At 36.5% G+C, this 17,883-nt stretch overlaps 1 protein-coding gene and 1 non-coding gene across 3 annotated transcripts in view; one reads left to right on the top strand and one right to left on the bottom strand.

Moving 5' to 3' along the window:
- SRP54 (signal recognition particle 54) overlaps window positions 1–17,883 on the top strand; it is a 43,266-nt gene that overhangs the window by 2,722 nt on the left and 22,661 nt on the right. Inside the window, exons 1-7 of one of the 2 annotated variants that reach the window (XM_012806454.2) lie at window positions 1,595–1,659; window positions 5,758–5,868; window positions 8,162–8,253; window positions 9,310–9,394; window positions 13,261–13,365; window positions 14,744–14,810; window positions 14,903–14,960. In XM_012806454.2, the coding sequence (XP_012661908.1) occupies window positions 5,791–5,868; window positions 8,162–8,253; window positions 9,310–9,394; window positions 13,261–13,365; window positions 14,744–14,810; window positions 14,903–14,960 (485 nt within the window). In that variant the 5' untranslated portion in view covers window positions 1,595–1,659; window positions 5,758–5,790. Of the gene's footprint in view, window positions 1–1,594; window positions 1,660–5,757; window positions 5,869–8,161; window positions 8,254–9,309; window positions 9,395–13,260; window positions 13,366–14,743; window positions 14,811–14,902; window positions 14,961–17,883 lie in introns of those variants that run through there. The other variant, XM_012806455.2, reaches the window with a different exon arrangement.
- On the bottom strand, window positions 15,919–15,979 carry LOC111726058. Its single transcript, XR_002773950.1, has one exon. It is a non-coding gene; the product is annotated as a U7 small nuclear RNA (small nuclear RNA).

Below are 17,883 nucleotides of genomic sequence, written 5' to 3'. Positions count from 1 at the left end.
AGTGGGTAGGATTAAAGGAAGTGGGTTTTCTACCTTAAATATTTCTATAATGTTTGAATTTTTAAAATTTACATGTATCCTCTTATCATAACAAAACATAAAGGTGAGTTAGTTCCTGGAGTACTAAGTAGAGTCCACATGAAAAACAATTCCTAAATTTGAAAGTCATAATTAACACCATAAATTTAGTCATTCAAATTTATTAATTTTATCAGATATAGTACTTATAGGCCATTTATTAAATACATTTTCTTTTATTTGGTCCTACTGGGGTGTCCAACCTTTTTTCTTCCCTGCTGCATATTGGAAGAAGAGTTGTCTTGGATGACACATTAAATACACACACTAATGAAAGCTGATGAGAAAAAAAAGGTCTGTGCATAATTTTTGCAATATCCAGCACCACAGATAAGCAAAACAGTCCTCATGTAATCTGTATGCGACCCATGATTGCAGGCTGGGCACCCCTGCTAGTCTAGGAACAGATGCTATGCAGAATATTAAAAATATATATATTTAGTGTTATAGTCAAGAAAGAGAATATTGGTTATGAGCTTTTGACAAGTACCTAAAAAGCTGTACAGTTGTCCCTCAGTATCTTCTGAGAAACTGGTTTTGGAAGACCTGTTGGAGATAGCAAAATCTGTGGATGGTCAAGTCTCTGTTATAAAATGTCATAGTACATGTATTTGTATATAACCTACATGCATCTTCCTGTGTAAATTAAGCCTATTTTTAGCATTAGCAAGCATATTTTACAAAATGTGCTTTAAAGCATTTCTTGATTATTTACAGTACCTAAAAGAATGTGTAAGTAGTTATTATACTATATTGCTATACATTTATATACTATGTAAGTAGTTCTACTTTACTATTTAATGAATAATGACAAGAAAACATCTGTACATTCAGTACAGATGCAGGGTTGTTTTTTTCTGGTATATTTTTGATCTGTAATTGGTTCAATCTACAGTTGTGGAACCCACAGATACAGAGGGTCAGCAGTACTATGAAGTGATATTTTTTTTTTTTTTAAGGACAAGATAGTATATTTGTATATTTAGTTCTTAAGTCTAATTGATTCAAAAAGTCATTGACAAGGGCTTAGAAGAGCTTTTTGTAGGGATTTTATTGCAATAGGATTTGAAATCTCTAGTTGTCAGAGTTTGTTTATTTACTCTCAGATCAGGCAGAGTTGTGGCGGGAACACGTCCAATCGTTTACGTAGGGAAAGGTGGCTCATTGGACACTGCAGTTTCTATTGAATAATAGCCAGGTAATGGGGACTAAATGTTAAAAGGCTGTTTCCAGGATGATGGGACAGGCTCTTAGTAGGATTGTTGAGAAAATTTCCAGTTTAGATATACTTCAGATAATATAAGGAGAGCTAGTTGGTATCATTCAAGAAAGGAAGGAAGTTAATAGGCCATATGCTAGGAAATTGCAGGCAGTTTTATACATATTGTCTCATTTAATCCTCACAACAGCCCTTCAGGGTAATGGTATTATCTCCATTTTGCAGGTGAGGAAAGTGAGGCTCAGAGAGATTAAGTAACTTGCCCAAAGTAACACAGCCAGTATGTAACAGAGCTGGGATTTGAATCCAAGTCTGTCAGACTCCAAAGCCCATGCTCTTTCCAGTACTTCACACTGCAGCAGGTAAGTTATAATACTTGGCCCTGTGCTTGCCTTACTTAGGGCACCCTCAAGCCTTTTTCCATTACTCACTATCCAACCCCTAGTCAGAATCCAGTTAGAAGCATCTGTGATTTAGGCCAAGAACAGTCCTTGTATGTACTGCACTGTACTGCAGTGGTACTTACTAGTCCTTTTGGGACATTGCAATTACTCTTTCACAAAGAACAATGTACATCTTTCCCTTCAAAATACGATTTCTTCTGTTATAGTTTGGCAGCAAAATTTGTCCCTGGAGCTGGGCACATTGACTCAAGTCTTTAACCTCAGCACTTTGGGAGGCTGAAGTAGGAGGATCACATGAGACCAGGGTTCGAGATCATCTTGGGCAACATAGTGCCACCCTGTCTCTGCAAAATATTTAACAATTGACTGGTTGTGGGGCGGTGCCTGTGGCTCAAAGGAGTAGGGTGCCGGCCCCACATACCAGAGGTGGCAGGTTCAAACCCAGCCCTGGCCAAAAACTGTGAATAAAACAAACCAGGTTGGCTGTGATAGCATGCACCTGTAGTCCCAGTACTTGGAAGGCTGAGGTCAAAGGATTGCTTGAGCCCAGGAGTTGGATTTCAGTGGGCTCTAATCGTGCCACTGTACCCTAGCTTTGGCAACAGAGGGAGACCCTGTCTCAGAAAAGTTGAAAAAAAAATTGTCTCTAAAGTTTGCCAGTTGGAATATTCAACTCTATCACTTAAAGCATCATTTATACTCTAGGATTTAAACCTGTGTAGCCAAATGACCGTACCATGAAAAGTCATTTTACATTTTTTGGTGGGGAATGGCTGTTTCACTCCCTAACCTGCTTATATCATAAAATTGTTGTGAGGGTAAAATGAGATAATAAATGTTAAACTATTGGAAGTAGTATGTTGTAATCCCTTACTTTTCTCTTTCATGTAAGTAGAGATTCTTTTTTTGTGAAATTTAGCATATGCAGATTTCTTTCTTTCTCTTTCTTTCTTTTTGCAGATTTATTTCTATAAATGTTTTTAGTTAGCTGAGAGAATTTTGGATGAGTATGCTTGACTGTAGATTAATTTGAGATTTAGGGTTAGATATTACTATTAAAAAGTATTTTGCATTTTAGTCTACATATTATAATAAGGTAAGGTTAATTTTTAAGTATTTTGGAAATTCATAGTAGGGAAATTCTAGAAAGTTATAGTAAGTAATGACAAATGAATATATTAAATGTACAATGTTAATTACCTGGGTCATTGATTTTCTTTTGATTCATCATATTATCTTCTTTAATGGCCTTTAATAAATATTGGTATCCCGTTTCATGACTTTTCTTGCTTTTTTCCTATGGTCTTAAATATATCTTTTCATTCATTCATGAAGTTCATTTTTATTAAATGTTTCCTATGTAAGACTGAGCATAGATAAAGCAGTGAGCACACAGGAGAGAGCAAAAGAGACAAAACTCCCTGCCCTCTTGCAGCTTACTTTTCAGTAGAGCAATTATAGCTCACAAATAATACAGTATAAGTCAGGGGTCCTCAAACTTTTTAAACAGGGGGCCAGTTCACTGTCCCTCAGACTGTTGGAGGGCCGGACTGCAGGCCCTGGGATGAGTTGGCTGCTAAGCAGGACAGGCAGCAGTCCGGATAAAGCAGGACAGTCAAAAACACCAGGCGGGCCGGATAAATGTCCTCAGTGGGCTGCATGTGGCCCGTGGGCCGTAGTTTGAGGACGCCTGGTATAAGTAAATCATATGTCAATTGATAATAGGACAGTTGGAAAAATAAAGGAGAGAGGGTTTGTATTTTAAAATATGGATTAGGAAAGGCCTCACCGAGGACTGGCATCTGGACAATGATCTGAAGGAGATGGGGGCTGTGTTTTCAACCAGAGGAAGAGCTAGCTAATGAGGTACTGGGGTAGAAATGTGCAGCAGCAACACAGAGGAGGTCAGAAGCAGGTCAGGGTGTGTGTGTTTGGGGTGCCTTACCATTCATTCTGAGGACCTGACCTGTATGTGCAATGGGAAGTCATTGAGATTTTAAGCAGAATTCTAACAAATATATCCTTGAAAATTAGAGAGGAAGCGCTGTTAAGTAAAAGGTATCATGAGGTGTTCTTATTCTTCTCTTGAAGTGCAGAGTTTTATTTAAGGCAAATATATCTTAAAATAATGCTATCAATAGGGTGGTACCTGTGGCTCAGTGAGTAGGCGCCAGCCCCATATACCAAGGGTGTGGAGTTCAAACCTGGCCCCGGCCAAACTGCAACAAAAAAATAGCTGGGCGTTATGGTGGGTGCCTGTGGTCCCAGATACTCGGGAGGCTGAGACAAAATAATCACCTAAGCCCAAGAACTGGAGGTTGCTGTGAGCTGTGATGCTACAGCACTCTACCAAGGGCGATAAAGGGAGACTCTGTCTCTAAAAAAGAAAAAAGAAAATAATGCTACCAATAAATGCTTACATAAGGCAAAGTGTATTGGAAAACTTCACATTTTTTTTAAATTAGAATTAATTTAATTTAAAAGAACCAGCTAACATGGGGAATTAGATTTAGTGGTTTTTTCTTTTTTAGAGACAGAGTTTTACTTTATCACCCTCGGTAGAGTGCCCTGGCGTCATAGCTTGCAGCAACCTCCAGCTCTTGGGCTTAGGTGATTCTCTTGCCTCAGCCTTCCGAGTAGCTGGGACCACAGGCGCCCGCCACAACACCTGGCTATTTTTTGGTTGCAGCCATCATTGATGTTTGGCAGGTCCGGGCTGGGGATTCGAACCCGCCACCTTAGGTGTATGTGGCTGGCGCCTTAGCCGGTTGAGCTATAGGCGCCGAGCCTAGATTTAGTTTTAAGGGGTAACTAGTTTATCTTTTTAAAATGAAGGATGATGTTTTATGACATGACCTCTAAAAAAGTTAATTGTGGTGTCATAAATAGGGTTATAGTACTTGTTGGTATCATAGTGGTAAAGGAGATGAACTGAAACATCTGAATCTTACTTCTTACATACGGAATATTAACTTAAGGATTAGTAAGTGTTTAGTATAATGGGTATGGGATAAGAAATGAAAAGTCCAGCATCTTTTCCTGGAAGTGATTGCTGTTTCAGGTTAAGTAACCATGTAATTGTAAAAAACTTCTGGTAAGCAATTTTTTTCATGTTTCATCAAGTATTTGTAGTCATTTTTGTTTTAAAGTTCTGAATTACCACATTTTACTTGAGTGGAAGTGTAGTGTTTAATTTATAGTTCAGCCTTGCCAACTGTTGTAGTGGGCACCTGTAGTCCCAACTACTTGGGAGGCTGAGGCAAAAGAATCTCTTAAGCCCAAGAGTTTGAGGTTGCTGTGAGCTGTGATGCCATGGCACTCTACCCAGGGTGACATAGTGAGACTATGAGACTAAAAAAAAGTTTATAGCTTAACCTGGAATATCTCTGCCAGTGATAAGTCCTTAAATGCATTTTACCTTTTTGACTATTGACTCCTCTCACCTCTCTACTCTCTCAATATTGAATGAGTCAACTATTTTGTCCTCTTATTTCTTTTATTTTTAATCTTCTATCTACTCTGTAAATGGGATCTAGTCTGAATAATCTTGGTTGACTAATTAGTAGATTAGCTCAGAAGGGTAACTAAAACAGTTGTTTTGAACAGCTAACTTTTCTTCCAGTATTACTTACATTAGACAATTGGTATTTCTTTGAATACCATTTTTTATGCCTTTTCACCTTCCTCAAATTCTCTTTCATCTTTTTCATTTAAAAATTTACATAATACATCATTGGGTTGTTCACATTCGTAAGTATTGTACCAAAAAGAGAACATCCTTAATTTGAGATCATATCATTTCCTGAAAGGATATTTGACATGTTAAATTTGCTGGTTCATATATAAGATCCAATTAGGTATTCAGACATAAGGCATCATAAACAACTGGTAGTTTTATCTTTTGAATATGACTATATTGACACACAGGTTGAGGCAATAGAAGCTGATATTATAGTAACTAAACACTAATTTAAACATAATCTTCAATAGAAGTCTTTAGTCATGGGAAATGAAATGGATTTTTCTCATTTTCATTTAATTATTTTTCCTTTCTAGAATTCCTTCTAAGCACATCTTAAAGCCTTCAAGATGGTTCTAGCAGACCTTGGAAGAAAAATAACATCAGCATTACGCTCACTGAGCAATGCCACCATTATCAATGAAGAGGTATGTAACATATTATTTGAGGCTCGCTCATGTTTATAAGCCCAGCTCTTGGGAGGCCTAGGTTGGAGGATTGTTTAAAGGCAAGAGTTTGAGAACAGCCTGGGCAAATGGCAAAACCCCATCTGTACTAAATATTTAAAAAATTAGCTGATATGGTGGTATTCTCCTGCAGTCCTAGCTGCTTGGGAGGCTGAAGCAGGATTGCTTTAGCCCAGGAGTTCAAGGCTGCAGTGAGCTATGATCGTGCCTCTACCCTCCAGCATGAGCAACAGAGCAAGAGTCTGTCTCAAAAAACAAAATTAATAATTGTGAAGTATGTGCAATTATGTATTAGTACTCGCATTAGGGAGGTGTATTATTAGTAATCCCTGTATTTATTTTGGTGTAAGTTGAATATTTGCAGGTAGAAACCTAATGTTGTATGCAGCAAATAGTGTTTTTTTTTTTTTTATTTCTTACAGCGTAACTGTGTACATTAATGCAATCATGGAGTATAGTGTGCTGTTTTCATATACATTTTGAAGTACTCTCATCAAACTGGTTAACATAACCTTCATGTCATTTTCTTAGTTATTGAGTTAAAACGTTCATACTCTGCTTTTAGAAAGATTCACTTGTACCCTTATAAGATAAACCATAGAGGTGACCTCCTCCCCTGTGTTTTTTTTTTTTGAGACAGAGTCTCACTATGTCACCCTGGGTAGAGTTCCATGGTGTCACAGCTCACAGCAACATCAAACTTTTGGGCTTAAGCTATTCTCTTGCCTTAGCCTCCCTTATAGCTGGGACTACATGCACCTGCCACAATGCCTGGCTGATTTTTTTGTTGTTGTTGTTGGAGTTGTCATTATTTGGCAGGCTCGGGCTGGGACTGCAGGCACCTGCCACAATGCCTGGCTGTTTTTTTTTTTTGTTGTTGTTGTTGGAGTTGTCATTTTTTGGCAGGCTTGGGCTGGGACTATAGGCGCCTGGCACAATGCCTGGCTGTTTTGTTGTTGTTGTTGTTGTTGGAGTTGTCATTTTTTGGCTGGGCCAACCCTGGTGGTGTATGTGGCTGACACTAAGCTATAGGTGCCAAGCCAGTAAGTAGTATTTTTTATTGAGAAATCAACTACCTTCATATTACTTTAACTTTCAATTAGAAGTTTCCCAAAAAACCCAGAAAACAAAAATGATTTTAGCTGTGTGTAAAGATATATGTATTTTAACTTTTGAAAATTGTTTAAATCCAAAAATTTATATTTTTCTATAAATATATAGAAAATACTTTTCTATAACTTTAATATCTTGCTTTTTTCTCCTTGGCTAGGCATGTGCTTCTCTGACCTTTTCTCTGTGACTTTTATTTGGTATTTTTCTTATAGCACTAGTGTTTTCATCTTGGCTACTTTGATTCATTTTCATTGAAATCCTCATTTGAATTTGTCCCTTCACTGTTTTTGATACTGGAGTGATAGAGAATTAATAGGAAGAAATTCCTCTAATGAGAGATCAGTTCCAGTTTTATCAGATACTTCTAATGAGGAATAGAGAAAACTAATAAGCCCCTGTAGGGTGTATGAAATCAATTGAAAGGAAATAATTCATTCTAGAGATATTTTAGGTCCTACATTTTTGCAGACATTTTTGCTGGCACAAGGGATATGACAGTGAACAAAATAGACTAAAATTCCTTCCCTCATGGAGTGTACATTGGAGTTTGTAAACAGTTGGTAAAGCTCTGTCTTTTTGTAGGACTTTATAATCTATTACTTTTAGCTGTAGTGCCTTGCTCTTCAAAAAACATGTAATGATAGTGAATTATTAGTGGAGGATAGCTTCCTTTACATTTTATTCCACTGATCTAAGTAGAAATGATGAGACTGGGTAATTTTCTTCTATTCTGTTTTCCTCCATGGTTGTCCAGTTAGGAAAAGTAAATATTGTTACTGTATACCATTATGTATCAGCAACACAAGCTCTTCAGTGACACAGAAGACATCAAGGGCAACATCTGTTGTATAGTAATTTTCTTTGGCTTGAATATTGTGTTTATTATTATTACTTTAGTAAAGGAATACAATTGCAGTAATTAATACTTGGTTATATAAAACTAAATGGTGTGTCTTATTTTGACAAAATGACGGACCACTTAATAAAATTAACTCACTAAAGCTAACTGAAAAGCTTCTCCCCTCAATGATGTATTGTTTTATTATTACTAAACTATGGTCGTATATGATAACTGGTCAGTCATTGTTTTTATGTAATTGAAATGTAACACTGAGTGCTTTAAATTTTTATTTGTTTTCAGGTACTAAATGCTATGCTAAAAGAAGTATGTACAGCATTATTGGAAGCAGATGTTAATATTAAACTAGTGAAGCAACTAAGAGAAAATGTTAAGTAAGTTAATTTAATCAGGTAATAAATATGCAAAACTAAGTTTAAATTTCTAAGATAAGGAGCTAACTAGCAAAGTTTGCTATATCATGAATCATTTCTGCCAGTCATCGCTGGAATGTTATAGATCTTATATGTTGGAAGACTGGTTTAGTATATTTCCATAATGATGCTTCAAAGTAAACTACATGTGGTTTTAATTTAATTATGGATTTTTTTTTTATCTTACTAGTCCTTTATTTAGATGGATTCAATTATGTACTGTGTAGTATTTTAATATAAAGCTGTTTAATAATTGAGATTCTTCATAGAAGAGTAGTGCCATTTTACTGTCTTTAGTCTTAAGATTATTTTAATCAGCCTCCTTCATCATTAGAGAAATACATTCTCTTTCGTTCTCCTTTTGGTTTCTCTGTTCATATTCGAGTGAAGAAGTAATGTATGTGATCTCAGTTACTGTATTCATTGGGAGAGGGACTGACTGGGCAGACACATAGAACAATACAAGTACCTCAATTGAATGCCAGCCTTTATCATGCTCAAGACATCTCCCTTTTTTGTATTGTTAAGCTGGGAATAAGTTTAGGACTACTAGCATTTAGCACTAGAGAAAGTAGTCCTATTTTCTGTTAGTTGTAAGATGTATGAAGTATATAAGCTGTAAGAAAAATAAATTTGGGGCGGCGCCTGTGGCTCAAAAGGGTAGGGCACTAGCCCCATATGCCGGAGGTGGTGGGTTCAAACCCAGCCCAGGTCAAAAAAAAAAAAAAAAAAAATTAAACGAAAAATAAATTAGTACTTTGCAATGATATTAGGACAAATTATTAATAGTTATATTTTCCAAAAAAGCCTTAAAAAGCTAGCCAGAGTCTTGCATTGTAATATTTAATGGTAAAATTCTTTATGGTATAGACTCATAAATCTATAATAATTATCTGCTTCTTGATTAGAAGACTTAATATGAATGATTGAATATTCTTATATTCTTTAGGGCAGAAACTTTTTAGAATGTTTTAACTGACTTTTCTCCTCTTTACCCTAATCACTACTATCATGAAGGTCTGCTATTGATCTTGAAGAGATGGCATCTGGTCTTAACAAAAGAAAAATGATTCAACATGCTGTATTTAAAGAACTTGTGAAGGTAAAAGTATATCAAGTTTGTACTGTGATTCTTTAGACTTGGTGGATAAAAATATTCTGGCACTACAAACAAATATTATTTCAGAATCCTTTTAAATATGTTTCATGGACTATTCACTGTATTAAAATGTTAATGGAAAGATTATTAAATTTTCTGAAGTGGCCTGTTTTTATTATAGACTTACTGAGGTTTCAGAATTCTGAGTTCAGATATAAAGGCCAGTACTATTCCTACAAAAAATGCCAGAGCCAAGATGCAAACAGTAAACCTTCACTACAGATTAATTGACAGAGGGCCTCACTGAGGTTTTCTTTTCTTTTTTCTTTTCTTTCTTTTTTTTTTTAGCAGTAAGACAGGATTTTATTAGAAAGGAATACAGAAGAAGTAAAAGGCACCAGAGCTTCTGGCAGGGGAAAGAACTAACTGTTCTTTTCTTTTCTTTTCTTTTTTTTGTAGTTTTTGGCTGGGGCTGGGTTTGAACCCGCCACCTCCGGCATAAGGGGCCAGCGCCCTACTCCCTTGAGCTCCAGGTGCCACCCCCGAGGTTTTCTTTTTTAATATCATGTATTGCCTAGTGATGGACCTACTTTTATTCAAGAAAGTTGAACTTGACTTTCTTGTACAAAATTATTCTTTTCTATGCTGTCCATTGTGTAAAGAATTCCCTTGGAAAAGATCAAATATTCCAACTGTTGCCTAGATACAAGCAGTTTTGAATTAGTGAAGTTTTATTTTCAAGTGGTATACCTTGTTGCCCTTCCTTACCTTAGAACTGTTACTATTTGTGCTATCATGTAAATTATACATGAAAATCTCAGTATTTTAAAAAATATATATGGGTCCAGTAGCAGGAATAAACAAAGGTGCTAAAAATCTTTTTTAGAGCCTTAGATGCTTGGTAGTTGTCTACAATTATTTTTTTCCCACTTTGTGTAACTATTTTCATTTACTCTTTTGAAAAAAGAGGGGCAGTGCTTGTGGCTCAAAGGAGTAGGGCGCCAGCCCCATATGCCGGGGGTGGTGGGTTCAAACCCAGCCCTGGCCAAAAACTGCAAAAAAAAAAAAAAAAAAAAGGAAAGAAAAAAGAGATTCAGCTCTAAAAGGGATCAGAGAATTTTTCCAGATAATACTTTTCAGTTTGCAGTTGGGAAAATTGAGACCATTATTTAGTAGCAAACCCAGGTCTGATCTCCAAACTCTTGTGTAGGATTCCTCAAATTACTTCCAGATTGCTTTTTGTCTAGCATTTGAGGTCAGCCCAGGATGGGTGGAAATTTTATTGTTAGGGGTTGACTTATGTAGGCAATCTTAGAACACCATGTACGTCATTAAGAAGCATTTATTGCCTGCTCAAAGTGGCTCATGCCTATAATCCCAGCACTTTAGGGGGGCCAAGGCAGGAGGATCGCTTGAGGCCTGAAGTTCAAGATCAGGCTGGACAACATAGCAAGACCCCTGTCTGCAAAAAATTAAAAACATTAGCTGGGCATGGTGGTATATGTCTAGTCCTGGCTACTCAACAGGTTGAAGTGGAAGGATCCCGTAAGCCCAAGAGGTTAAGGTTACAGTGAGCTATGATTGCACCTTGCAGTCCAGCCTGAGTGAGACCCTATCTCTTAAAAAAAAAAAAAATGCTGCTGGGCGGTGCCTGTGTCTCAAAGAAGTGGGCGCTGGCCCCATATACGAGAGGTGGTGGGTTCAAACCTGGCCCCGGCCAAAAACTGCAAAAAAAAAAAAAAAATGCTGCTGACAGTAGAGAGGACTTGTCTTTATACTCAGAACGTAAAAGTCTAAAGCAGTGGAACAAAGTAAGGTAAAAATTATTTTCATAATAATACTAGATAGTATTTGCCTTTATTACTGTGTTGATATTTCCACTAATAGTGCAAATGTAATTGTGAGTAAAACTTGCTAGCGTGAATCAAGGCAGTGGCACCAAACTGTATTACTACTTATTGTACTTCTTACTAGCACACACTTGTAGTAAAGGAAAAAATGCCAGTTTCACTTAAGAATATCCTTGAAGAAACAATTATAAATTATTAATTGTATTAAATCTTGACACGTGAGTATATACGTCTTTTTAAGATTCTGTATAATGAATGTATAATGAAATGGAAAGTATGTATAAAACTCTTCTGCTGCATATTGAAATTTTATGGTTGTCTTGAGAAAGGCACATGTGTGATTGATAGCAAGCTGAGCTAGTTGCTTCTTTCATAAAACACCACTTTTACATGAACAAACAGTAGACACATAATCTGTGATTATTCAGCCTTAAGCATTTGACAGACATTTTTCCCCAGAGTAAGTGAAATGAGCCTATTACTTTCAGGAAAATAACTGACAATATGGTGGCCAGTGATAAAATTCAGGCTTTCAGGTATAAACTAGGAATTTGTATTTCAACTGTGAGTTTGACACTATCCCGATACTTACTTCCTGATGAGGGTTAGTGTCGATATTAATGAATAAAGGTTGTTCTTCTGGGAGATTGTAGAGAATGGAGGTGAATGTAGGATAGCATCAATATATAAAAGGATCTTGGAAGAGTGGGAATATGTTTCAGGGAGATTTTACCTATTTCACAAGTTCATCTAAGGGTAGGCCTACATACACCTGGGAAAGGTGTAAGAAAGTATGTTTTCCTTTCTTCTCTGCTACATGGCTTTCATTGAAATTCAAGTATCATGTGGATTGATTATGTGACTTTTATGGTATTGTCTAAAATAAACTTGGCAAATTTTCACTTAGTAGGTTTAGATTTTGTGGGTCACATAGTATCCGCTGTTAACTACTGCTCTGCTATTGTGGTACCAAAGTAGTAAATGAATGGATGTAGCATGTTCCCTTGAACCTTTTTTCATGCATAGTGTGCTAATCCCTAGGACACTAACTATTATGGATTCAGTATCATATGGGTTCACATTTCAAACTCTAAACAACTGACTCAAAATTGAATTATTATTTTAAATGACCTTTTAAAATGCTTTATGCTTGTTAATTTGGGGACTGTCCCTATATGAGCCTTTATTTTCCACTGATTGTCATTATAAAATAGATGAATATTTTTTATTAGCCTTCAAAATGTTATAACTGTATAGTAGATTTTTGGCATTGGAGAATTTAACATTTGACTTGGAAAGTTTTTCACGTGTAATTTGTAGTTTTGCTCATATATAAACATTAGTCAAGTTGAATATGGACATAAGTTCTCTTCAGTATGGGGGCTACTAGGCACTTGGGGTTGTTAAGCACTTTTAATGTAACTAGTCCAAACTGTGATGTTCTTTATGTGTGAAATACATACCACATTTGAAGAATTAGTATGGGAAAAGGAATATAAAATATCTTATTGATTTTTTATATAGATTGCATGTTGGAATGATATTTTGGGTTAAATAAAATATTAAAATTAATATTATTTTTATTTATAAATGGCACTGCTAGACATTTTAAAATTCACATGTGCCCTGCACATGCATTTTTGTATTGCTGATGTAGATTGTTCCTGTGGCTCGATCTTGGTCTCATATTTTATTTCAAAACCCAGCTTCTTCTAAAGAATGTTTTGGGATCCTTATCTCTAAATCAGTTTGGGAGTGTAGGCTTGATTATGACTTCACAGTGCATTATTTTATATTCTTTTTTTTTCTGTATTTGATCTTAGAAAGACCTATATTTTTTATGTTTAAATTTCATTCTGTGTACACAAAAGAGAATGTCAGAATTATATTAGAATGGTAGCATATGGTGGCTTCATTTCATATGAAAATGTCCTTAGATTATTTTTATAATTTAAAAGTTGAAGGGAAGAGTTTTAAATGTAAGTATAAATTAATCTTATTTTTATTTTTGGTGTGTAGCTCGTAGACCCTGGAGTTAAAGCATGGACACCCACTAAAGGAAAACAAAATGTGATCATGTTTGTTGGATTGCAAGGAAGTGGTAAAACAACAACATGTTCAAAGGTAAATTAAATTGAATTTTTAAGTAGTCAAATAACAGATATGTTTGTATAAATCAAGTTTTATTTTAAACTCAGGCTTTATAATACTGTTGTTTTTACAACTTTGTGTTATTTGGTGTGTCTATTATATTTTTGTAATAATTTTTTATAGGATAAGAAGATCTCATAGCCTCTTGTAATTACTTTTTTTTTTTTTTAGACAGAGCCTCAAGCTGTCCCCCTGGGCAGAGTGCCGTGGCATCACAGCTCACAGCAACCTCCAGCTCCTGGGCTCAAGCGAGTCTCCTGCCTCCGCCTCCCAAGTAGCTGGGACCACAGGCGCCCGCCACAACGCCCGGCTATTTTTTGGTTGCAGCCGTCATTGTTGTTTGGCGGGTCCGGGCTGGGGATTCGAACCCGCCACCTTAGGTGTACGTGGCTGGCGCCTTAGCCGGTTGAGCTATAGGCGTCGAGCCGCTTGTAATTACTTTTATAGGAATGGCAAACTTTTATATTATATAACTTTGCTATTTTTTCTTCTTTTTTTATAAAAAGACCACTCCAGCTTGGCGCCTGTGCTCAGTGGTTAGGGTGCCAGTAACATACACTGAGGCTGATGGGTTCAAACCCAGCCCGGGTCTGCTGAAACAACAATGACAACGGCAACAAAAAAATAGCCAGGCATTGTGGCAGGCGCCTGTAGTTCCAGTTACTTGGGAGGCTGAGGCAAGAGAATCACTTAAGCCCAAGAGTTTGAGGTTGCTGTGACATCATGGCACTCTACCAAGGGCTACATAGTGACTGTCTCAAAAAAAAAAGAAAAAAAAAAAGAAGACTGTTCCTATCTTTTAAGGACATGACTAAATGATTTTTGGAGCTTAGACTATGGCGTTTACTATACTTCTTGTGACTTAAGCCTCCTTTTTCAGGTTCCCAGCCGGTGTAATATACATCTTCATTTTGCATGTCCTTATGTAAATCTTTAATTCATTATACCTCTCTTTCCTCTAGAATTGGATGCCTCAACATTGTTAACAGATTTTTTTTTTCCCATACGCCTCTCCTATATGTTCAGGGTTTTTTGTTTTTTGTTTGTTTTTTAAAAAGATTATTTTTAGAGGGTCTGTTATTATTTGTTTTTAGTTAACAATAATTGTTAACATTTTTTACTGTGATAATTTGCTGTTTGATCATCTTGTATCCTTTGCTACTGCACAAAAATTAGAATTTAAACTCTTTAGGAAATTTGCTGTATTCACAAATCTTTAATAATACTAGTTTCAGGAAAATTATGAGGAGTTTTACTTTATTCTTTAGGTAAATAATAAAGATAAAAATAAATCATAGGTATGATAATTTATTATATTTTATATTGTATATTTTTAATCTTCCTTTTCCAGTTAGCATATTATTACCAGAGGAAAGGATGGAAGACCTGTTTGATATGCGCAGATACATTCAGAGCAGGTAATGTGTTGAAATTTGAATAATTCTTTGAAATTATTTTCTGTAATTTTTATTTTCAAGTTTGAGGATTCATTTACTCTTTTATCTTCTAGGGGCTTTTGACCAACTAAAGCAGAATGCTACTAAAGCAAGAATTCCATTTTATGGAAGGTAGGTTGCTGTTTTTTATTTTGATACTTATATGCCTTGACTGACTGCCCTGGCAGGAGGGCAGTAATGTAATCATAGCTCATTGCAGCCTCAAGAACTCCTGGGCTCAAGAGATCCTCTTCCCCCAGTCACTCGCAGCTAAGACTATAGATGTGTGACACCTGGCTAATTTTTCACTTTTTGTAGAGATAGGGTCTCGTTCATGCTTAGGCTGTTCTCAAACTCCTAGCCTTAAGCAATCCTCCTGCCTCAGCCTCTCAAAGTCCTGGGATTATACGCATGAACCATTGGGTGCTGATCCTATCTTTTTATTTTGTGCTATCTGGTTACATTTTAACATCTACATGGAACAAAGTGGAGATATAATTAATTAATTCTTTTAATATTGAAACATGTCCCTTCTGATCCAACCTGATAGATCAGAGCCAACGTTGTTTTGTTCATAGAACTATGCTCACGTTTACCATCCTGCCTGGTGTGCTTTCCTACTTCCTCTGCCCCTCTTTTCCTGTTGTTTCTTTCCGGAACTGTGTGAAGCATTCCATGCTTAAATAGACGCTGGTAAATTCCATACTGCTTCATTAGTGCAAACTTCTTTGAAAAGTGTACATTAAATCATCCTAAAATGATTTATAGTCTCTAGTTATCTCAGATTCTGATAACTTCTGCCTCTTACTTGCTACATTGTTGTTCAGTTATGTGGTCTATACATGTTAGAATGATTAAAGAAGACAGTCTAGATTGAATTTAGCCTTTATTTGAAGGACGTCTTATTCAGGTCTTCTACTTTTTGGCTAGCAGAAAAGCTAGTGAAATTTGGCTGTGATATGTTCTTAATTTAAATTTCTTTTTTCTTTCAGTCATTTTTTTAGCAACTTCTGACAGATTAAATAGTAATGTTAAGAATTTTTTTTTTTAGGATAATAACCATTTCTAATGTAGTTTTGATGGTGGGGGGATCAGTTTTTAGTAAAAATGGGAAAACCTGCTGGACAGATTCTAAAAGAGCTGTAACATTTCAAATATAGTTTTTAATGTCAGGTTATGATAAAGTTATTTTTTAGGGATCACAATTTGCAAATGATAAGATTTAGTTGATAATTACTTCAGCTGTTAGTCAAAGCCACAGCATTACTTTTTAACCATTGAAAACATTTAACCACTACCATTTAAATAATCTCACTTTTACCCATGGAAACTTAAAAAACCTCTGGGAAGGAGGAAGGAAATAGGAATGGGTAAAGACTTGAGCCACATCTCTAATGTTAAAATTATAAATCTGGAATACATATTAACATAAATAGTTAGCATTTTTAGGCAGTAGATAACAGTACTATTTGTTATAGTATCTGTCCCGTCTTTTAAAAAAACTTTTAAAGAGCTAGGTGTGTTGGTGTGCACCTGTAAGAAAAAAAAAAATATTTTTAAAGAAAAAAATGAAAGCACCAGTACCACTGGCCAATCTTTCTTTTTTTCTTTTTTTTTTTTTGAGACAAGAGTCTTACTAGGTAGCCCTCAGTAGAGTGCTGTGGCGCCACAGCTCATAGCAACCTCAAGCTCTTGGGCTTAAGCAATTCTCTTGCCTCAGCCTCCCACGTAGCTGGGACTACAAGCACCTGCCACAACGCCTGGCTATTTTTTGTTGCAGTTGTCATTGTTGTTCAGCTAGCCTGGGCCGGGTTCGAACCAGCCAGTCTCAGTGCATGTGGCTGGTGCCATAACCACTGTGCTATGGGCGCCAAGCCCCACTGGCTAGTTTTGAGTGTGTTTGTTCATGTGTTTTTCAGTCTGTGAAAATAAAGGGGCATTCAGAAACACATAGAGAGATAAATTATTTTAAAATGAGATCTTTCAGCACTTTATATTTTGATATGGTGGTGGTTATTGTAAATTTGTCAAACTCATCAAAATGAACACTTAAAATGGTACATTTTATTGTATGTAAATATACCACTGTAGCATTCATTAAAAATGGGATCTCAATGATTCTGAAATGGATAATAAAGTGTTTAAGGTAATTCTTTTTTATGACATCATTGTATTCTACTGTATGTGTGTGTACATATATATGTATAAATATATAATTAACTAAGCCCCCCTTTTTTTTGAGACAGAGTCTCAAGCTTTTGTCCCAGGTAGAGTACTGTGGTGTTGTAGCTCACAGCAACCTCCAACTCTTGGGCTCAAATGATCCATTTGCCTCAGTTTTTTTTTTTTTTTCTATTTTTAGTAGAGATGGGAGGGTGTCTCAATTTTGCTCTGGCTGGTCTTGAACTCATGAGCTTAAGCAATCCATCCACCTCAGCCTCCCAGAGTGGTAGGATTAAAGATGTGAACCATTGTGTCTGGCCCCAATCCTCTTCTTTTTTTTTTTTGAAACAGGCTCACTATGTTGCCCTCGGCAGAGTGCTGTGGCATCACAGCTCACAGCAACCTCAAACTCTAGGGCTTAAGTGATTCTCTTGCCTCAGCCTCCCAAGTTGCTGATACTACAGGCTCCCACCACAACACTTGGCTATTTTTTGTTGTTGTTGTAGTTGTCGTTGTTGTTTAGCAGGCCCAGGCTGGGTTCAAACCCACCAGCTCTGGTGTATGTGGCTGGCACCCTAACTGCTGAGCTATAAGCACCAAGCCCCCAATCCCCTTTTTAAGAACATTTTTGATCATTTATTTTGCACACTGGGAAATTTTTCTTTAATTGTATATTTATCATATTTTGAAATGGTAATGTTGGCTCTGCACCTGTGGCTCAAGTGGCTAAGGTGCCAGCCACATATACCTACAGTGACGGGTTCAAATCCAGCCCCGGCCCACCAAACAACAATGATGGCTGCAACCAAAAAATAGCCAGGCGTTGTGGCGGGCGTCTGTGGTCCCAGCTACTTGGGAGGCTGAGGCAGGAGACTCGCTTGAGCCCAGGAGT

This window comes from Otolemur garnettii, unplaced genomic scaffold (assembly GCF_000181295.1).
Source record: "Otolemur garnettii isolate 467f Iridium unplaced genomic scaffold, OtoGar3 scaffold00052, whole genome shotgun sequence".
In the NCBI taxonomy this organism is placed as follows: Eukaryota; Metazoa; Chordata; class Mammalia; order Primates; family Galagidae; genus Otolemur; species Otolemur garnettii.
Note: the sequence above shows the minus strand (reverse complement) of the source record. Positions and strands in the feature narration are given on the sequence as shown.